The sequence below is a fragment of the Choloepus didactylus genome, chromosome 15 (assembly GCF_015220235.1).
Source record: "Choloepus didactylus isolate mChoDid1 chromosome 15, mChoDid1.pri, whole genome shotgun sequence".
Classification (NCBI taxonomy): domain Eukaryota; kingdom Metazoa; phylum Chordata; class Mammalia; order Pilosa; family Megalonychidae; genus Choloepus; species Choloepus didactylus.
Window position 1 is genome coordinate 31,434,163 of NC_051321.1, and position 16,042 is coordinate 31,450,204.

Sequence of the window (16,042 nt, forward strand, 5' to 3'; positions counted from 1 at the left end):
TGCCCAGATTACTTTGGGATGTGTCACTATTTCACACTAACCTGTACAAACCTATCAGATCTCACTTCCTATTCAAAGTTCCATGTAATTATGGTGTTTGAGTAAACTGACTGTACAAGTTAAATTATTTAGTGTACTACAGAAAATATAGATCCTGCACCAAATACACATCTCTTCCCATGGTCTCACACAGAAGCTGAAGTTTTAAAACACAGTCAGTATTGTCCTTTACCCTTTGGCCTGATTTGCCTTAGTCTTAACCAGTTTTGCTTCATTCATGTCTCTAATTGAAGTCTGGACTCTTTTTCAGCTTTTTTAGCAGTTACTGTATGTGTTAATATTGACATACATATCTGCCAAGCTCTAGCTCTCAGTTTCAGGTGTCACACAGATACCCAGAGTTCCAGAGACCAATCAGGTTATACATAAAGGGATCAGTGTCTCAGAATTTGGAGATAGCCGTTACAATTCAGGAATAGATGTGACTTAGATGTGTTTTTGTCGTAGTAACCATTGAATTAAAACTAAAAATACTTTGAGAGCAAATGTTATCACATATTTTTTTCTTACATCTTTGAAAGCACAATTTTTAGTATGTCCTTACTCCTTATTTGTTGAATAGAACTGAAGCAGCTTATTTTGAACCTTCAGCTTGACTTTTCAGCACGCTGAAACCTGCTTCACCCATTCTCCTTCCTCATTTAGTGTAGAATATTTTTTTTGTCTTCCCTCTATTGTGTTGTCTAAGGATTCCATCATTTCATTAGCTTGGGTTTCTCAGCTGGTTGTTAGCACAAAGGATAAACTCCAATCATGTTGTCAAGTGGAATTGACCAGGATGGACACAAGCTAGCTTTGTTGGATAGTACATATGGCCAGTGATAGCTAGTAGTGATATTATTTCTTTGTTGTCTGTTCAGTGTGCCTGCCTCAAGTGATATTTTTTCTATATCAAATAATGAAACTTACATACAATCATTTAACCACTATGTTTTCCTTTCTTACCTTGGAGCAAAAGTTAATTAATGTTCATCCATAGTAACCCAATTGTGTTAGCCTGTTTTTATATTTATTAGTTATTCTACTATATCTGCATGACTTTTGTTATTTTATTTCTACCTAATTGTTTTATAACACATTTTTTTTTGTTTTAAGTCTCAGATTCTTTTTGAGAGAGAATAAATTAAAAGAATTAATAGAAAATAGTCAATAGTGGACCCTAGTAAAGATTGTTACCTTTTTTGTTTACTTCAGTTTAATATAAAGGTTTTGGGGGATTATAGACTGCAAACATTAATTTGATACAATAGTGAATTCTTTATTGTTCTGTGCAGCTGTTCTAAAGCATTTTTTCCCAAATTAACTAGACTTTGAAGTTTTCCTTTACTTTGTCTAACTTTGCAAGGCCTAAGGCCTAGGAGAATGATTTAGTTACTTCATTGTATGTTATTCACATTACCCTGTGTAATGTAATCCAGAGTTGGACAAAGACGGGGTTTAGATGTTGTATGATATGATTTAGTACTTAACGGTTCTCTTTCTCAGAACTTGATGGAGAGTTTGGATTCGTTGCTTTGTGCAGAAGGTTCTGAAAGTCTGAAGAGTTTGTGTTTGAAACTTCTCCTTTGCTTAGTGACAGTAAGTGACCCTTCATTTCTTTTTCAAGGGAATTGACAGCAGGGGCAAGCATATTTGAGCACTTGAGCCCAAAGTTAGAAGGGAAAAGAGAAAAAAAAGTACACTATTGGAGTATTACCTCTCTTCCTAGTGTCTGTGTGAAGAGAAGTTAGTTGCAGGGGTGTCCTGGAAGTTGCTCTTTGGAGCAACTGCTGGCATTTTTTAGCCTGTAAGACATGGGATATTTATCACTTAGAGGTATACTCCAAGTTTGTCAGATTTGCCTTTTTCATCAGGTCTCATCTGGAAATGGTTCTTATGATTCTGAAAATTTTTATAATTGTTATGGCTTTGATTTCATAGCTGTAAGCTGGCCTGCACTTTCTAGTGGGAGGAGGATGGGGTGTTCATTTACTTTGGTGATTTCCCTTTCCCTGCCACCACTTGAAGACTTCTGGATTCATAAACCTCTTCCTGTGCTTTTGAGGAATGAAACTCAAGAAACTGTAGCAAATGCTTGTGTAGGGCTATGGGAGCAACCATGAGAAGTTCAACTATTTCGGAAGTTTTAATTTGCTAATTTCCTATCCTTCTAGTGTTTGATAATTCAGGTTCTGGTGGCTTTGGGGCGGTGCTTGTAAAAACCTACTAAGTATCTTGTAGTATGTTGTAATATTTCCATATCTCTTAGATGCTAGGGGAGAAGATATACATGAGGTACCAGAGTGTTTCAATATAGACTTTAAAAAGTCTTTTATTGCATTCAGGTGACAGATAACATCAGCCAGAACACTATCCTGGAGTATGTAATGATCAATAGCATATTTGAAGCAATTTTACAGGTAGGTCAGTTCCCTTTCACCTCTTTCTCTTTTGGATAACCCAGCTCCTCAAATTTTCTCTGTTTGTATTACCATGAACCAGGAGTTAGCACTGTCATGCATCTCTGGTTCTTGTTACAGATACTCTCCCATCCACCAAGTCGTAGGGAGCATGGGTATGATGCTGTTGTCCTCTTGGCTTTGCTGGTCAACTACAGAAAATATGAGGTGAGTGGACACCTTAATGGACAGTTCTTATCTGTCTATAATCTTCCTAAATGTACTTTGCTTGATGTAGGAGGTATGTTCTTGACAAATGGCATGTGGATTAATTTTGATAAACCAAATCCTACAGATCCTATATTAAATGAATGGGGCAGAGAATACAGCTGTTTGAAGGAATCCCATGGTTCAACTTCCCTTAAAGTAGTGGTTCGCAGATCAAGCTGATCATTAGAATCACCTAGGAACTTTTTTTTTTAAGAAAGAGATTTCTGAGCTGTATTCTGGATACTGAATTAGAATTTTTGGGAAGTTTAGCCTGGGATGATGATGATGATGATTATTATTTTTAAGATTCCCCTATTGAGTATGATAATTAGCCAGAATTGGGAATCACTGACTTAGTATGTCTGTTTTGAAAGATTGGATTTTCATATACTGAATTTCCTCAGTTTAGTCCACTTGTATGGGTGTCATTGTTGGTCTGGGAACTCTTGTTGATTTTAATGGAAATCTGAAGGCAGGGTCTTATCCATATCACTTTTGGAGTTTTCTTGACCCTGTGTTAATTAGGGTACATATTTATAGATTTTTGAGATAAAGAGCAGAGCCCAGAGATTTATACTTGGGTTGGTGAATCTCCTTGAGTCCCCTCAAAAGGCAGGATACACAGAAAAGGAAGGGGGGTATCCAGGGACCTCACTGGGGATTGCTTTGAAGGAGTGGGGAGCATTTGTCACTGAGTCCTGGGTACTAGGGCTTCATTGAATCCAGATATCAGGAGCTGCATGGAGGCAACCTGACTTTCTTCACCTAAATAGCAGTGTTATGAGAAAAGCGCCATCTAGAGAGAGGATTTTTAATTCTGAGCTTCTGGATATGATTATTGACTTAGTGAGTTTTGATATGATTCCTAGTCAGACTTTATTAGTGACTTTGATATGATTCCTAGTCAGGCTTTATTTAGCCAGGTTGAAAGTGATGGACAACACAAAATCTGAAGCTTAATAGGAGGGATACAGAAAATGCAGATGCTGTGAGAAGGGAATATTTAAAGAGAGACTGGAATATATGGAGCAATGTTAATGTATTAAAAATCCCAGGAACTGATTGCTTTTACTGTGTTGGAGGAACTAAGGAATAGTATAAAGAGCTACTAGTAAATATGTAATTTATCACAACACCTGTTTTACTGTTGATCTGGAAGGGTAGCCATTTTGATCTCTGTCATGTGTAATAGCTTCTGGGACCTTATTACAACAGCAAGAAAAATAGCTGAAGAAAAATGCTGAGGATAGTTAAAGAGAGTTGAGTTATATATGACAGGAATGTGCCATCACCAGTAATGAATGTTTTCAGAACATTCTCCTGGATGCAGGCCACTCTGAGGCAATGGCTTGGCTTCTCTGAATGTGAATTGAACCCTGGCTCAGCCCAGTAGGGCTCTCTGAAATGTCAGCCTGAAAAATTGAACATGGCCAAGGAACTGGAGAAAATATTTTTGGAGTAAGGTATGCATTTCTAGTTTGTCAGACTAATATAGTGGGCAAGGGCAAGCTGGTGGGCATAATTTTTCTGGGCTTTGCAGCTTTTGATATAAGTCACTCATGAGAAACCATTAAGGAAGCCTGGTGACCATGGAGCAACAAGGTTTTTGATAGGAACATGAAGTATTCCAGATGAACCCTGCAAAACGAAAAGCTGGTGAAATTTTGTTCAAACTAGCATGAAGGGGCGTATGCAGGGGAGATCAGCATTCTAGCTACCCATGATCAATGGGATAAGTTGTAACCTATTCAGAAAGGTGCAGAGGGTACCAGAGAGGCTAGTACCCAGCTAAACACTGAGAAGGCAAATAAAATGTTGAACTTAAGGAAAAGAAGGAATAGAAGTGAAGGAAAAGGTATCTGTAGTAAATGTATAGTCCTTCCTCACTTCAAATAATGCATTCAATTTTAGTCATCCCATTAAAGAGATAGAAGAGGAATAAAGAAAGGTCTAGGGAAAAGCTATGAGAATAAGTGCAGCTTAGATCACATAAAGGAAGAATCCTATTAATTAGAGTGATCTTGGGAAGGCTCACCGAGTTTATAATTCTGTCTTGTGGATAAAAAGTAGATTGCCTCCAGTTTTAAAAAGTGACTAGCACAACAGCTATATAATGCTAAGGAAAATCAGTGTTTAGTGGAATAGAAATTTAGTGGAATAGAAATTTTCACTAAACACTGTTCGGATCCTGGCCTTCTAGGTTGGCCAAGTCTCTTGAGATGAAGTGACTCAGTCTCCAACTTCTAACTAGCCTAAGTACCGAAATTTCTCAGTAATTGCAAAATTGTTTGGGTCCATTTGAAGGTTGTTTCTTTTCTTTTTTTTCTTTTTTTTCCTAAAGAGCTTTCCTTTGAATGTGATAATGATGTTGAAGGAGGGAAAAATATACCTACCAATTATTGAGCCTTACCATATGTCAGATACTATACTTAAGGTTTTGCATGTGTTGTTTCAATTAAGCCTTGTAGCAACCACAGGGAAAGAAAATATTATTCTCATTTTACCAATGAAGAAATTGTAACTTTGGTTAATTAATGTGTCTAACTTGTCACAGTTAGTAAGTAGAGGAGCTAGAATTCAACCCCCCTTGCTTTAAGCCACCTTGCCTCTTACTCATCTGCTTCTAAAGCATATGCTGGTCTTGGTAATCAGATGATCCTTATTATCATGTAAAATGGTCTATTCTTAGTAGCATCTCCTCTACCCAAGTGTGGGCGATTGAATTATGTCCCCCCTGAGGAGGCATGTTTAAGTCTTAATCCACTTCTCTGTGGATGTGAGCCTGTTTGTAGGTAGGACCTTTGACGATGTTGTTAGTTTAGATGTGGGCTCATTTGTGAATACGATCTTCGAAGACCCTATTTAGTGCCAAATTGAATCGAATCGTGGTGGGCCTTAATCCATATGATTGGAGTCCTTATGAGGCAGAGGAAATTTGGACACAGTCAGAAAAAGGGAGACATCAGTGGGTGTCAAAGGAAGTGGACACATGGAGCTAGAGGTTGCCATGCAACAGAGCATTACCAGAACCCTACAGACTCCAGGAGAAAGCAAGCCCTGCCAATACCTTGATGTTAGACTTCTAGCTTCCAAAACTGTGAGATAATAAATTCCCATTGTTTAAATCAATCCATTGTGTGATATTTACCATAGCACCCATGGCACACTAAGTCAGTGAGTGACTAGGACTTTCAAGAATTATGCCAAGAAACAGTGACCTGCTCCTTTTAGTGTTATTTCTCTTCATGGTGGCATCTCTGGGTCAGCTTACTGTTGATTTTTTTTTCCAAGTATATACTTGAATTGGCTCTTGTCTGAAGTCTGTAGCAGCAGCAGGATTTGGTGTTGGTTATAGGAAGAAGTGTTGAGAGCATTTCCTTTGTCAGATCAAGTAATAAATGAAACGGGTTTTACCTCTTTGAGTTATGTTGTAGAAAACCTTGTAAACATTCATGCTGTTAAGAAAGCAGAGCTGTTTCTCTATTCCCAAATGACATGCGAAAGATGCCCTCAGAAACTTGATTAAATAAGTTCTATGTGGGGGGTTAGCCTTTCACTTGGGCTTCCAAGTTTCTCAGTAATGAGTTTTCTTTGTAGCTATAAAAACTGCCAATCTGAGAGCTATTGTTCCTTTCTTCCCTTGGCTTAGAATTGGTGCCTAATCTATATGAGGCCTTTCCTCACGTCTTACAGGTGGGATGTTTTCAAGGTGAGCCTGTCATTGGTTCTCATCTCACTTGTAGGAGATGCCTCAACTGATCAATAAATTTAAAATATATGTCCACTTCCATATGCTGCCCAGCTGGGATTGGGTTTCAAAAAACTTAAGAAATCTTCCAGTGCTGTAAGTGATGGGGCAATCATTAAATCCCAGTGTCCTGACCAGATTGTAGTTTGGGTAATTACATCCCTTTTTCCAGTTCCCCCTGCAGTGTTACTTGGATATCAGATCCATAAATGGCCTCTCTGGCTGTTAAGCAGCTGCCACTTTCCACCCCCAAGGTGGCTTTGTTTTACGGGTGGGTGAATCAGTCTTTGAATATAGTTTGTGAAATGGTTAGGAAGCCCTTGGGATAAGAACGTAAGGTAGCAACTTATAAATACGTGCCTTATGGCAAAGGAGCCTTTATGTCCCCCAAAAGACAGCTATCCCAGCAGGCTCAGTAAATTAATGGCAGGGTAGGACAAAGTGAGTTTTGTGGAGTGTTCACTTAGAAACAAATAAGAGGGAAGATGGGGGAAGGGGTGGACATAGGCCTGAGCTGATTCAGCCTAGGGGAAAGTGCAGGTAGAAAAGAACCAGTGTGTACATGCACATGCACACGTGCATGCATATGCTAGCTGAATGGCCATACAAACCTAGGATTTACTGGAAATGGGGGGAGTCAGCTGGTGAAATGGGTTAGGCCTGGATATCAGTAGCATCACTGAAGAGAGAGGGCCTTTTATTGAAGTGCTTTTGTTAACATTTTATAGCTAATGCGTTTTCTTAACTAGGTCACACTCACCTTGAGTCTCTTAATTTTGTTTAACAGTCTGTGAATCCTTATATTGTGAAGCTGTCCATTGTGGATGATGAAGCCACACTCAATGTGAGTATCTTCTTTCCTGTGAATTATCTTATTTATTGGTTCTGCATTCAGTAGACATTTAGGACAGAGAGCAGAAAAGTTATTGCGTTGAATTCATCTGCCTATAAAGAGGGATTTTTTTTTTTTTTGAGCTTTCAGTGTTATGGTCTTACAGTCTTCTGTCTTCTGTCATGGAGGGAAGGCTTGAAGGAATATTTGCTTCTTAATCATGAGAAAATGATTGGTTAAATTTCGTATTATAGTATACTGAGGTTGATTATCCTACAGAGTTAAGTTACATTTCTAAGAATAAGAAAGCTCAGATGACTAAATGATGGGAGGTTCTTTTTTGTAGAACTAGCCAGATGTATTTATAGCCTGACTTGGTGAAGCTGAAACATGGAGGATCATATATATCTGGTATATCCCATAAAGTTTGGGAAATAATGCCTGATCTCTGAATATAGGGAGAAAATGTCAAGTAAGGAAGATGACAGGCTTTATTCCCTTTCTATCTTGTTCTCATTTTCCCCTTTCCCTTATGTAAAAAATTCACACATGATTCATCATTGTGGCCTTAGTTGATCTTTGTGTTATGCTTAGCAGTTTCCAGGGGCTGATGAGTTACTTTAACATTTATTGGTTGCTTTTTCCCTTTATACTCCTATTTTCCTGTGGCCTTAGAGAGGCTTGTCTAAGTACACACCTTCATTTAACATAGGACTCATTGTAGCAGACAGATGAGGGCTTTTTGTTTGAAGATTCTAACTCTGGCTTCTTGTGTTTTTTTATTTTATTTTTTTAACATTTTTATTGTGAAATATGACATATGTACAGAAAAGTGATAACTTTCAAAGTATGATTTAACAAGTAGTTATAGAGCAAATTTCAAAGAACGTTACGGTTACAGTTACACAACTTCAGTTGTTTCCTTATTGTGAAATAAAAACTATATACAGAAAAGTGATAATGTTCAAAGTACGATTTAACAAGTTGTTATAGAGCAAGTTTCAAAGAATGTTACGGGTTATATTTATATAAAGATTCAATATTTGTAACCCTTTGTTACATCCTATATTGTCTGTTGCTACTCCTCCCTTTTGTTTGATCACTGTTTCAGTCTTCAGGGATATCTGGGCAGTGACCACCCTAACTTGTTCATATTGAAAAGGGGTGTCAACGTTATGGGGAAGGGAGATGCAGCTGGTTGATGTTCTTGAAGAGGCTGTTGCCTCTGGGTTTTGGGACTTTTCTGGCGTAGGAACACTCGAGTATTTAAGTTTCTGAAAAATAAACTTAGCGAGTGAAACTTTTATAGGGTCTCAGGTAGGAACCTGGGTATTCTTTAGGATTTTGGGGACTACTGTTGATTTGAGCTTGGCATACTGTGACCATTTGGAATATCTAGCTGAAATCTGCCTGAGCAATAAAAAGGGTTCTCTGGAAGCGACTCTTAGGCATAATTATAGGTAGACAGCCTCCCCTTTACAGCTGTAAATTTCACAAGAGCAAGCCTCAAGATTGAGGGCTTGACTTATTAAGTAGGGGGTCCTAATTTCATGTATCAAAAAATCTATCTGAGATAAGCAGTCAGTGTCTTTTTTGCTTCTCTTTTGTGGTAAAAATGATCCCAGTGAAATGGTCAGTGATCTGGGCTGGTCTGTTTTTACCCTTGTTCCTCTGTTTTTGTTTTTGTTTTTGTTTTTGTTTTTTTTTTAATTGAGATTGTTCACATACCATACGATTATCCAAAGATCCCAAGTGTACAATCGTTTGCCCCCAGTACCATCATACAGTTGGGCATCCATCACCACAATTAATCTTTTTTTCTATTTTTAGAACATTTTCATTACTCCAGAAAAGAAATAAAGACAAAAAAGGAAACTCAGAAGTTCCCATACCCCTAACCACCCCCTCCATTGTTGACTCATAGTATTGGTAGTACATTTGTACTGTTGATGAAAGAATGCTAAAATACTACTAACCATAGTATATAGTTTGCAATAGGTATGTTTTTTCCCTATATGCCCCTCTATTATTAACTTCTAGTTATAGTGTCATACATTTGTTCTAGTTCATGAAAGAGATTTCTAATATTTGTACAGTTAATCACAGACATTGCCCACCACAAGATTCACTGTTTTATACATTCCCAGCTGGTAACCTCCAACTTTCCTTCTGGTGACATATGTGACTCTGAGCTTCCTCTTTCCACCACCTTCACAGACTATTCAGCACTGTTAGTTATTCTCACAACACGCTGCTGTCATCTCTGTCCATTTCCAAGCATTTAAGTTCAACCTAGTTGAACATTCTGCTCCTAATAAGCAACTGCTCCCATTCTTCAGCCTTGGTCTATATCCTGGTAACTTACATTTCATGTCTATGAGTTTACATATTATAATTAGTTCATATCATTGAGACCCTGCAAAATTTGTCCTTATGTGTCTGAGTTATTTCCTCAGTATAGTGCCCTCAAGGTTTCTTCATCAACCCATTTTTTTTTAAGACAGTTTTGTTCACACACCATACATTCCATCCTAAGCAAACAATCGATGGTTCCCTGTATAGTCACGTATTTATGTATTCACCACCATCACCACTATCTGTATAAGGACATCTCCATTTCTTCCACAAAGGAGGAGGAAGAGTCAAAGAAGGTAGAGAGACAAAAGTAGAAGAAAAAAGAAAGAAAAAAAGAGAGAGAGAAAAATCCCACAAAACATGACAGCTAGGAACCACCAAAGGAAAGATAGCATTAAACTAAAGTATAATAAAAAGTCAGACAACATCACCAATGCTAAGAGTCCCATACCCCTCCCTTATATCTCCCTCTTATATGCATTTAGCTTTGGTATATTCCCTTTGTTACATTAAAGGAAGCATAATACAGTGTTTCTGTTAATTATAGTCTCTAGTTTGCATTGATTATATTTTTCCCCCAATACCTTCCTGTTTTTAACACCTTGCAAGGTTGACATTCATTTGTTCTCCCTCATGTAAAAACATATTTGTACATTTTATCAAAATTTTTGAGCACTCTTGGTTTCACAGAGTTATACAGTCTCAGTCTTAATCTTTCCTCTTCCTTCTGGTGTCCCACATGCTCCTACCCTTCCTCTTTCAACTATACTCACAGTCATCTTTGTTCAGTGTACTTACATTGCCGTGCTGCCACCACCCAAAATTGGGTTCCAAACCTCTCACTCCTGTCTTTTCCTATCAGTCTGTAGTGCTCCCTTTAGTATTTCCTGTAGCACAGGTATCTTGTTCACAAACTCTGTTATTGTCTGTTTGTCAGAGAATATTTTAAACTCTCCCTCATATTTGAGGGACAGTTTTGCCAGATATGGGATTCTTGGTTGGTGGGTTTTCTCTTTCAGTATGTTAAATATATTCCATCACTTCCTTCTTGTCTCCATGGTTTCTACTGAGAAATCCACACATAATCTTGTCAACCTTCCTTTGTATGTGCTGGATCGCTTTTCTTTTGCTGCTTTCAGGATCCTCTCTTTGTCTTTGATGTTTGATAATCTGATTATTAAGTTTCTTGGCATAGGCCTATTCAGATCTATTCTGTTTGGGGTATACTGTGCTTCTTGGATCTGTAATTTTATGTCTGTCATTAGGGATGGGACATTTTCATTGATTTTTTCCTTCTATTATTGCTTCTACCCCTTTTCCCTTCTCTTCTCCTTCTGGGACACCCATGGCACATACATTCATGTGTTTCATGTTGTCATTCAGTTCCCTGAGATGTTGCCCATATTTTTCCATTCTTTTCCCTATCTGTTCTTTTGTATGTAGGCTTTCAGGTGTCTTGTTCTCCAGTTCCTGAATGTTTTCTTCTGCCTCTTGAGATCTGCTATTGCATGTCTCAATTGTGTCTTTCACTCTTTTGTGTTGTGCCTTTCATTTCAATAGATTCTGCCAGTTGTTTTTCGAACTTTCAATTTTACCTTATGTATGCCCAGTGTTTTCATTATACACTTCATCTCTTTTGCCATATCTTCCCTAAACTTTTTTAATTGGTTTGGCATTAGATGTTTCAATTCCTGTATCTCAGTTGAAGTGTAAGTTTGTTCTTTACTTTGCCATAACTTCGTTTTTCTTAGTGTAGATTGTAGTTTTCTGTTGTCTAGACATCTGGTTTCCTTGGTTACCCCAATCAGGTTTTCCCAGACAAGAATGGGCTCAGGTCCCAGAATGGGGCAATATTCAGTATCAGGTTTCCCTGAGGGTTTGTCTTAGAAGATTGTCACACCCTCTGAGGCCTCAAGCCACTGTGCTTTTCCTAACCTTCCCAGCAGGTGGAGCCTGTCAGCCTGTAGCTCCTGACTGTTGTAAGGAGGTGTGGCCTGCTTGGTTTCTGTTTTGGCTGTTTTCCCCCAGGTTCTGGGGTCTGGTTCTGAATGGAAGGTGGGTAGTAGAGATGGGCACCACGTCCTTCCTCTTAGGGAAGATACATCCCCTAGGGATTTATCATTTGCATTTAAATAGGTTCTTTGTGTCTCTGACTCTGCTATCTCCACCCTTGTCTGGGTCAGAGTGCTGCGAACTGAAAATGGCTGAGGCTTTCTCCACTGAGCCACTCAGGTTGAGAGAGAAAAAGGGACAGAAAGCGCCCTTTTAGGGCCAATCCACATCCTCCAGTTTCACCTGTCGGCCAGAAATAGCATCCGCTCCTCTGGGCTCCCCCGCCCAGAACAGAGAAGTCCGCTGGCTTCTTCAAGGTCAGTTGTCACTAAAAGCCTTGATCTGCTTGTTGGGGATATGTAGCTTGCATTGAGCAGTCCACATTTGCCAATTAAAACCCTAGTTGGAGCTGGGTTGAGGTATATTTGCTTGTTCAGAGAGTGGTGCTCTCTATCACAGTAAGGCTTTCCATTTTGGGCTGCCATGGGTGGAGGGGACTTCTGGCTCAGGTCCGCAGTTTCTACTCACAGATTGCACGCTGCGATCTCAGGCATTCCTCCCAGTCCAGGTTGGTGCATGATGTGTGGACAGTCATGGTTGTCCCCCAGCAGTTATTACAGATCATTTACTAGTTGTTCCTGGTTGTTTATTAGTTGCTCCAGGTAGTCTAACTAACTTCCACTCCTCTCTATGCTGCCGTGTTCTTCCGTCTCCTCCTTGTTCCTCTATTTTAATTGTATCTGGGAATGTTAAGTAAGGTAATTAAATCAGAATAACCTTTCCAAAGAAGTTCCCTTTGATGCTTTGACAGTCCTTACCTCTCAGAATTTCTGTCCTTGCTGCCAGCTTTCAGGCAAAGCTTCTTAGGTTTGGACCATGGAAGTGTAATTAGTGTTTTCCCTAGCTTAGCACCCTTTCCTTTCCCAAGGCTGCTTACTTATTTCACTTGTGCTATCTTCTCTTCTAGGGAATGGGGCTTGTAATTGTGCAGGCATTGTCTGAATACAACAGGTAAGTTCACCTTCCTAGGAAGAGAAGTGTCTTATTTTCATATGAATTGATTGAGTAGGAAACAAGTTTGTTAGAGTTCTTTGGTGAACTTCCCTTATCTATTCTAGAAGAATATTCAGAGGTACAGCTGCTGCAGATGTGTTTTCTCTAGCTTGGCTCGATGGCTTTAGCAGGGGTTGTTTTTAACACCAGGGGAAAACAGTCACTAGATTAGTGTCCATCTTTTGTTTAAGGAATTAGGCACATTCTTTAACCTTTGGTATTTTATTGCAGAGCATTTGAACTAGTTTTCCAACCACAAGTAGGTGCTTCAATTTAATGGAATGTATCATACAATTTAATGGAATATATTTCTACGTGGAAAAGGTTATGATGCACTGTTTTTTGATACTCATAAAAAAATAAAAACCAAGGAGAAAACATATTAAGTTAGCTCTAGTTTGACAGATGCTACTTTTTCATCAGAAATTGACTTCAACTTCCCAGTCTCTGTCTATTCTGTGGTTTTCTTCATTGAGGCTTGCTTCTCTTTTACTGTAGATGGGAAGGATCTGGTATTCACTGAATGGAGACCAGAAGTGTCCCTACTCCTGACAAAGGCCTGGCGGGAACTCGGTTGCTCCTTTCCAGACTTTTCTCACACACAATTGGGTGTTGGAACTTTAAATCTGTCCCATCTCCACAAATAGTTTAGCTCACAGATTTCCTTCTTTCTTCTTCAAAAACAAACAAGATTTTCACTGTTACAGCCTTAATGTAATTTCAGTCACACTTTTCAAGTAATAGTCTGTTTTAGAAATAACTGAATCAGCCATATGTTAGAGCAGTTTCACACTTTTGCAGTTTGCTTTCTAAGTCTCTCCGAAAGTAGCCAGGCATTTTCGTACACACAACCTCAAGAGCAGATGGATGCCTCTTAGCTTGCAGGGGAAACTGCAGAGAGTAGATTGTTGTCATGCTTTTGTTTTGTGGAGTCGATGAATTCGAAGTGTGGCTTGTCTTGATTACCTAGAATGCCAAGAACAAAGAAATACTTGATAAATAATATTAAAGTTGAATTTAGTTCTTTTTGTTCAGGCAATATAAAGACAAAGAAGAAGAACACCAGAGTGGTTTTTTCTCTGCTTTAACAAACATGGTAAGTCCTACTTGTTTTTTCTCCTGGTCAGAAATACATGTAGTCTGCAAGGGTAATTGTTTGAGATGATGGCAAGACAAGGGGAGAGAGGCTGCCCAGAGCACATTTTATTGAGAGCTATATTTCCTTTAGTGATTTATATAACCAAATGAGATAGGGAAAAGGAGAGCTTTGATTTTTCTGGGTCTGAATTTTTAAAATTAATTGAAATTTTAAAGGGTTAAGGAAAGGTACACATTAAGCCAGACTTTGGCTCCCTAAAATGTTGGCCCTGTTTGGGGTCTGACTCTGTGGAACACAGAACAGGAAGGTTTAGATCGAGTGCTTTTTTGCTCTCTGTTGTGGCTCCTTGAGTCCTCGTAGCTGGTCTGGAATCAAGGGATTGGTGCAGTGGCTGAGACATTGCTGTAAAGTCTAAGGGTCTGGACCTGAGAGGTCTGAAGTTTAGGAAAGTTATTGGTCTCATTTGTCAGACTACAGAGCAGTTTCTCAACCTCAGTACTACTGGCGTTTTGGGCCAAATAGTATGGGACTGATCTTTAAGGGATAAATCTATGTGTTTCTTTTAAAAGTCATCAAATGCAGACAGATTCAGAAAGTCAGTTTTCTTGGGTGCTAACATCCAAGTAATCAGTCCTAGGGCAAGAAGATTATTGCGTGTATTGCAAGAAACAGAATCTGCCTCCACTCCCCCCACCTCACTACCAAAAAAAAAAAAGAGGGAGGCTCCCCCCACCCCCCGACAATGCCTATGCATTCTCTTCTTCTCCCTTCTTAGAGCCTACTCTCAGAAAGGACCTGATACATTCTTTAATTCTGAAAAATAATTGAATAAAGTCTCTCACCAAGGCTGGAGCAGCTATGAGTGCTATATTGGTGTTTGATTAGGAAATAGATACAATGCTATTGCTCCCAGGGATCTTTGCCTTTTAGCCAAGGGGAAAAATCTTTGTACCAAACAAATGAAGCTCCAGCTGCAGAAGTGTTGGGCATCAGTAAGCAAGTGGAATAGGTATTTTCAGAAGGGTGGGCATCTTTCTTATTGCCTCTGATATCACACATGTTAGAGGCAGCCTACTCCATTTTTCTATTTGGCTGCTCTGAACAGGACACAAACTAAAGATTCTCTGATATGATAGATGGATAGACATTTCAGGTCTGAAATCCAAATATCTCTCTGAGCACAGTTCTTTGTTGGATGAAGTCAGCCTGCTTTCTTTGACGTTCTTCATGAATAGATTTCTGACTTCAAATAAACAAAAGTAGAAAGTAGAAAAGTGGAAAGTAGAAAAGTAGAAAGATGCAGAGTGAGGAGGATGTCCAGGTTAACATTTACTCAGTGTCAGTGGTAACTAAACTTATACATTGGAAAGGAGAGCTATACAAAAGTACGGGGATTTTTTTAAGCCCCTTTTAAGTAGAACGATGATTTAGTAGGGTTCTCCTTTCACTTATTACTTTTATTACTTAAGATTCTTTTAATGTCTTTAAAGTAGGCTCATTTTGGTGTGTGTGAGACTAGTAGTCCACAGTTCCAAGTTCCTCCTGGCTGGAAGCAGCTTGTTTTTTCAGATGAGAGAGGGTTGATAGGCACAGAACTCCACTCACAGCTCTGTGCTATAAGTCTGCAATTCCTCTTTTCTTCCACAGGTGGGCAGCATGTTCATAGCAGATGCCCATGAAAAAATCTCAGTACAGTAAGTGCCTAGCATTCTTGTGCTGTGACTTGGATTTTAGTGTGGGCTCTCCAGCTGGATTGGAGAATGTGAAACATTACCTCTTGCTAAACCTTAACAGATTCAAACTGTTTTGGTGATTTATCAAATGTTTCTTGGGTTTTAAACAATAATGGACCTTTTGGTTTCATGTGTATTAAGCCCCAAGAAGCTGAAAAAACTATTCAGATATTTCCAGAATGAAATGAAAGAGGGCTGGGGATCTGAGCCAGTTAAGTACTTAACTGGATTGGGGTAGAAAATTGAGAGGGAGGATGGTGAATGAAGTAGATAAGAATGGGTCCTATGGAATTGAAGTTAACTAAGGCCCTGACTCCTTACCTATACATCCTTTACTTTGTCCTAGAAGGAAGTAAAAGGGAACATTAGAAATGCAGAAGGATTGATAATGAGGAGCTGGGGTGAAATCTTATCTTCATGATTATACTGTTTTAACTCCTCTATTCTCTCTAATTTGTTCTC

At 38.9% G+C, this 16,042-nt stretch overlaps 1 protein-coding gene across 3 annotated transcripts in view; it reads left to right on the forward strand.

Moving 5' to 3' along the window:
• Positions 1-16,042, forward strand: part of ARMH3 (armadillo like helical domain containing 3) — a 315,522-nt gene that overhangs the window by 52,125 nt on the left and 247,355 nt on the right. For all 3 annotated transcript variants that reach the window (XM_037804193.1, XM_037804194.1, XM_037804195.1), the window contains exons 6-12: positions 1,546-1,638; positions 2,385-2,459; positions 2,580-2,666; positions 7,244-7,300; positions 12,663-12,706; positions 13,784-13,844; positions 15,495-15,541. In XM_037804193.1, the coding sequence (XP_037660121.1) occupies positions 1,546-1,638; positions 2,385-2,459; positions 2,580-2,666; positions 7,244-7,300; positions 12,663-12,706; positions 13,784-13,844; positions 15,495-15,541 (464 nt within the window). The remainder of the gene's footprint in view (positions 1-1,545; positions 1,639-2,384; positions 2,460-2,579; positions 2,667-7,243; positions 7,301-12,662; positions 12,707-13,783; positions 13,845-15,494; positions 15,542-16,042) is intronic.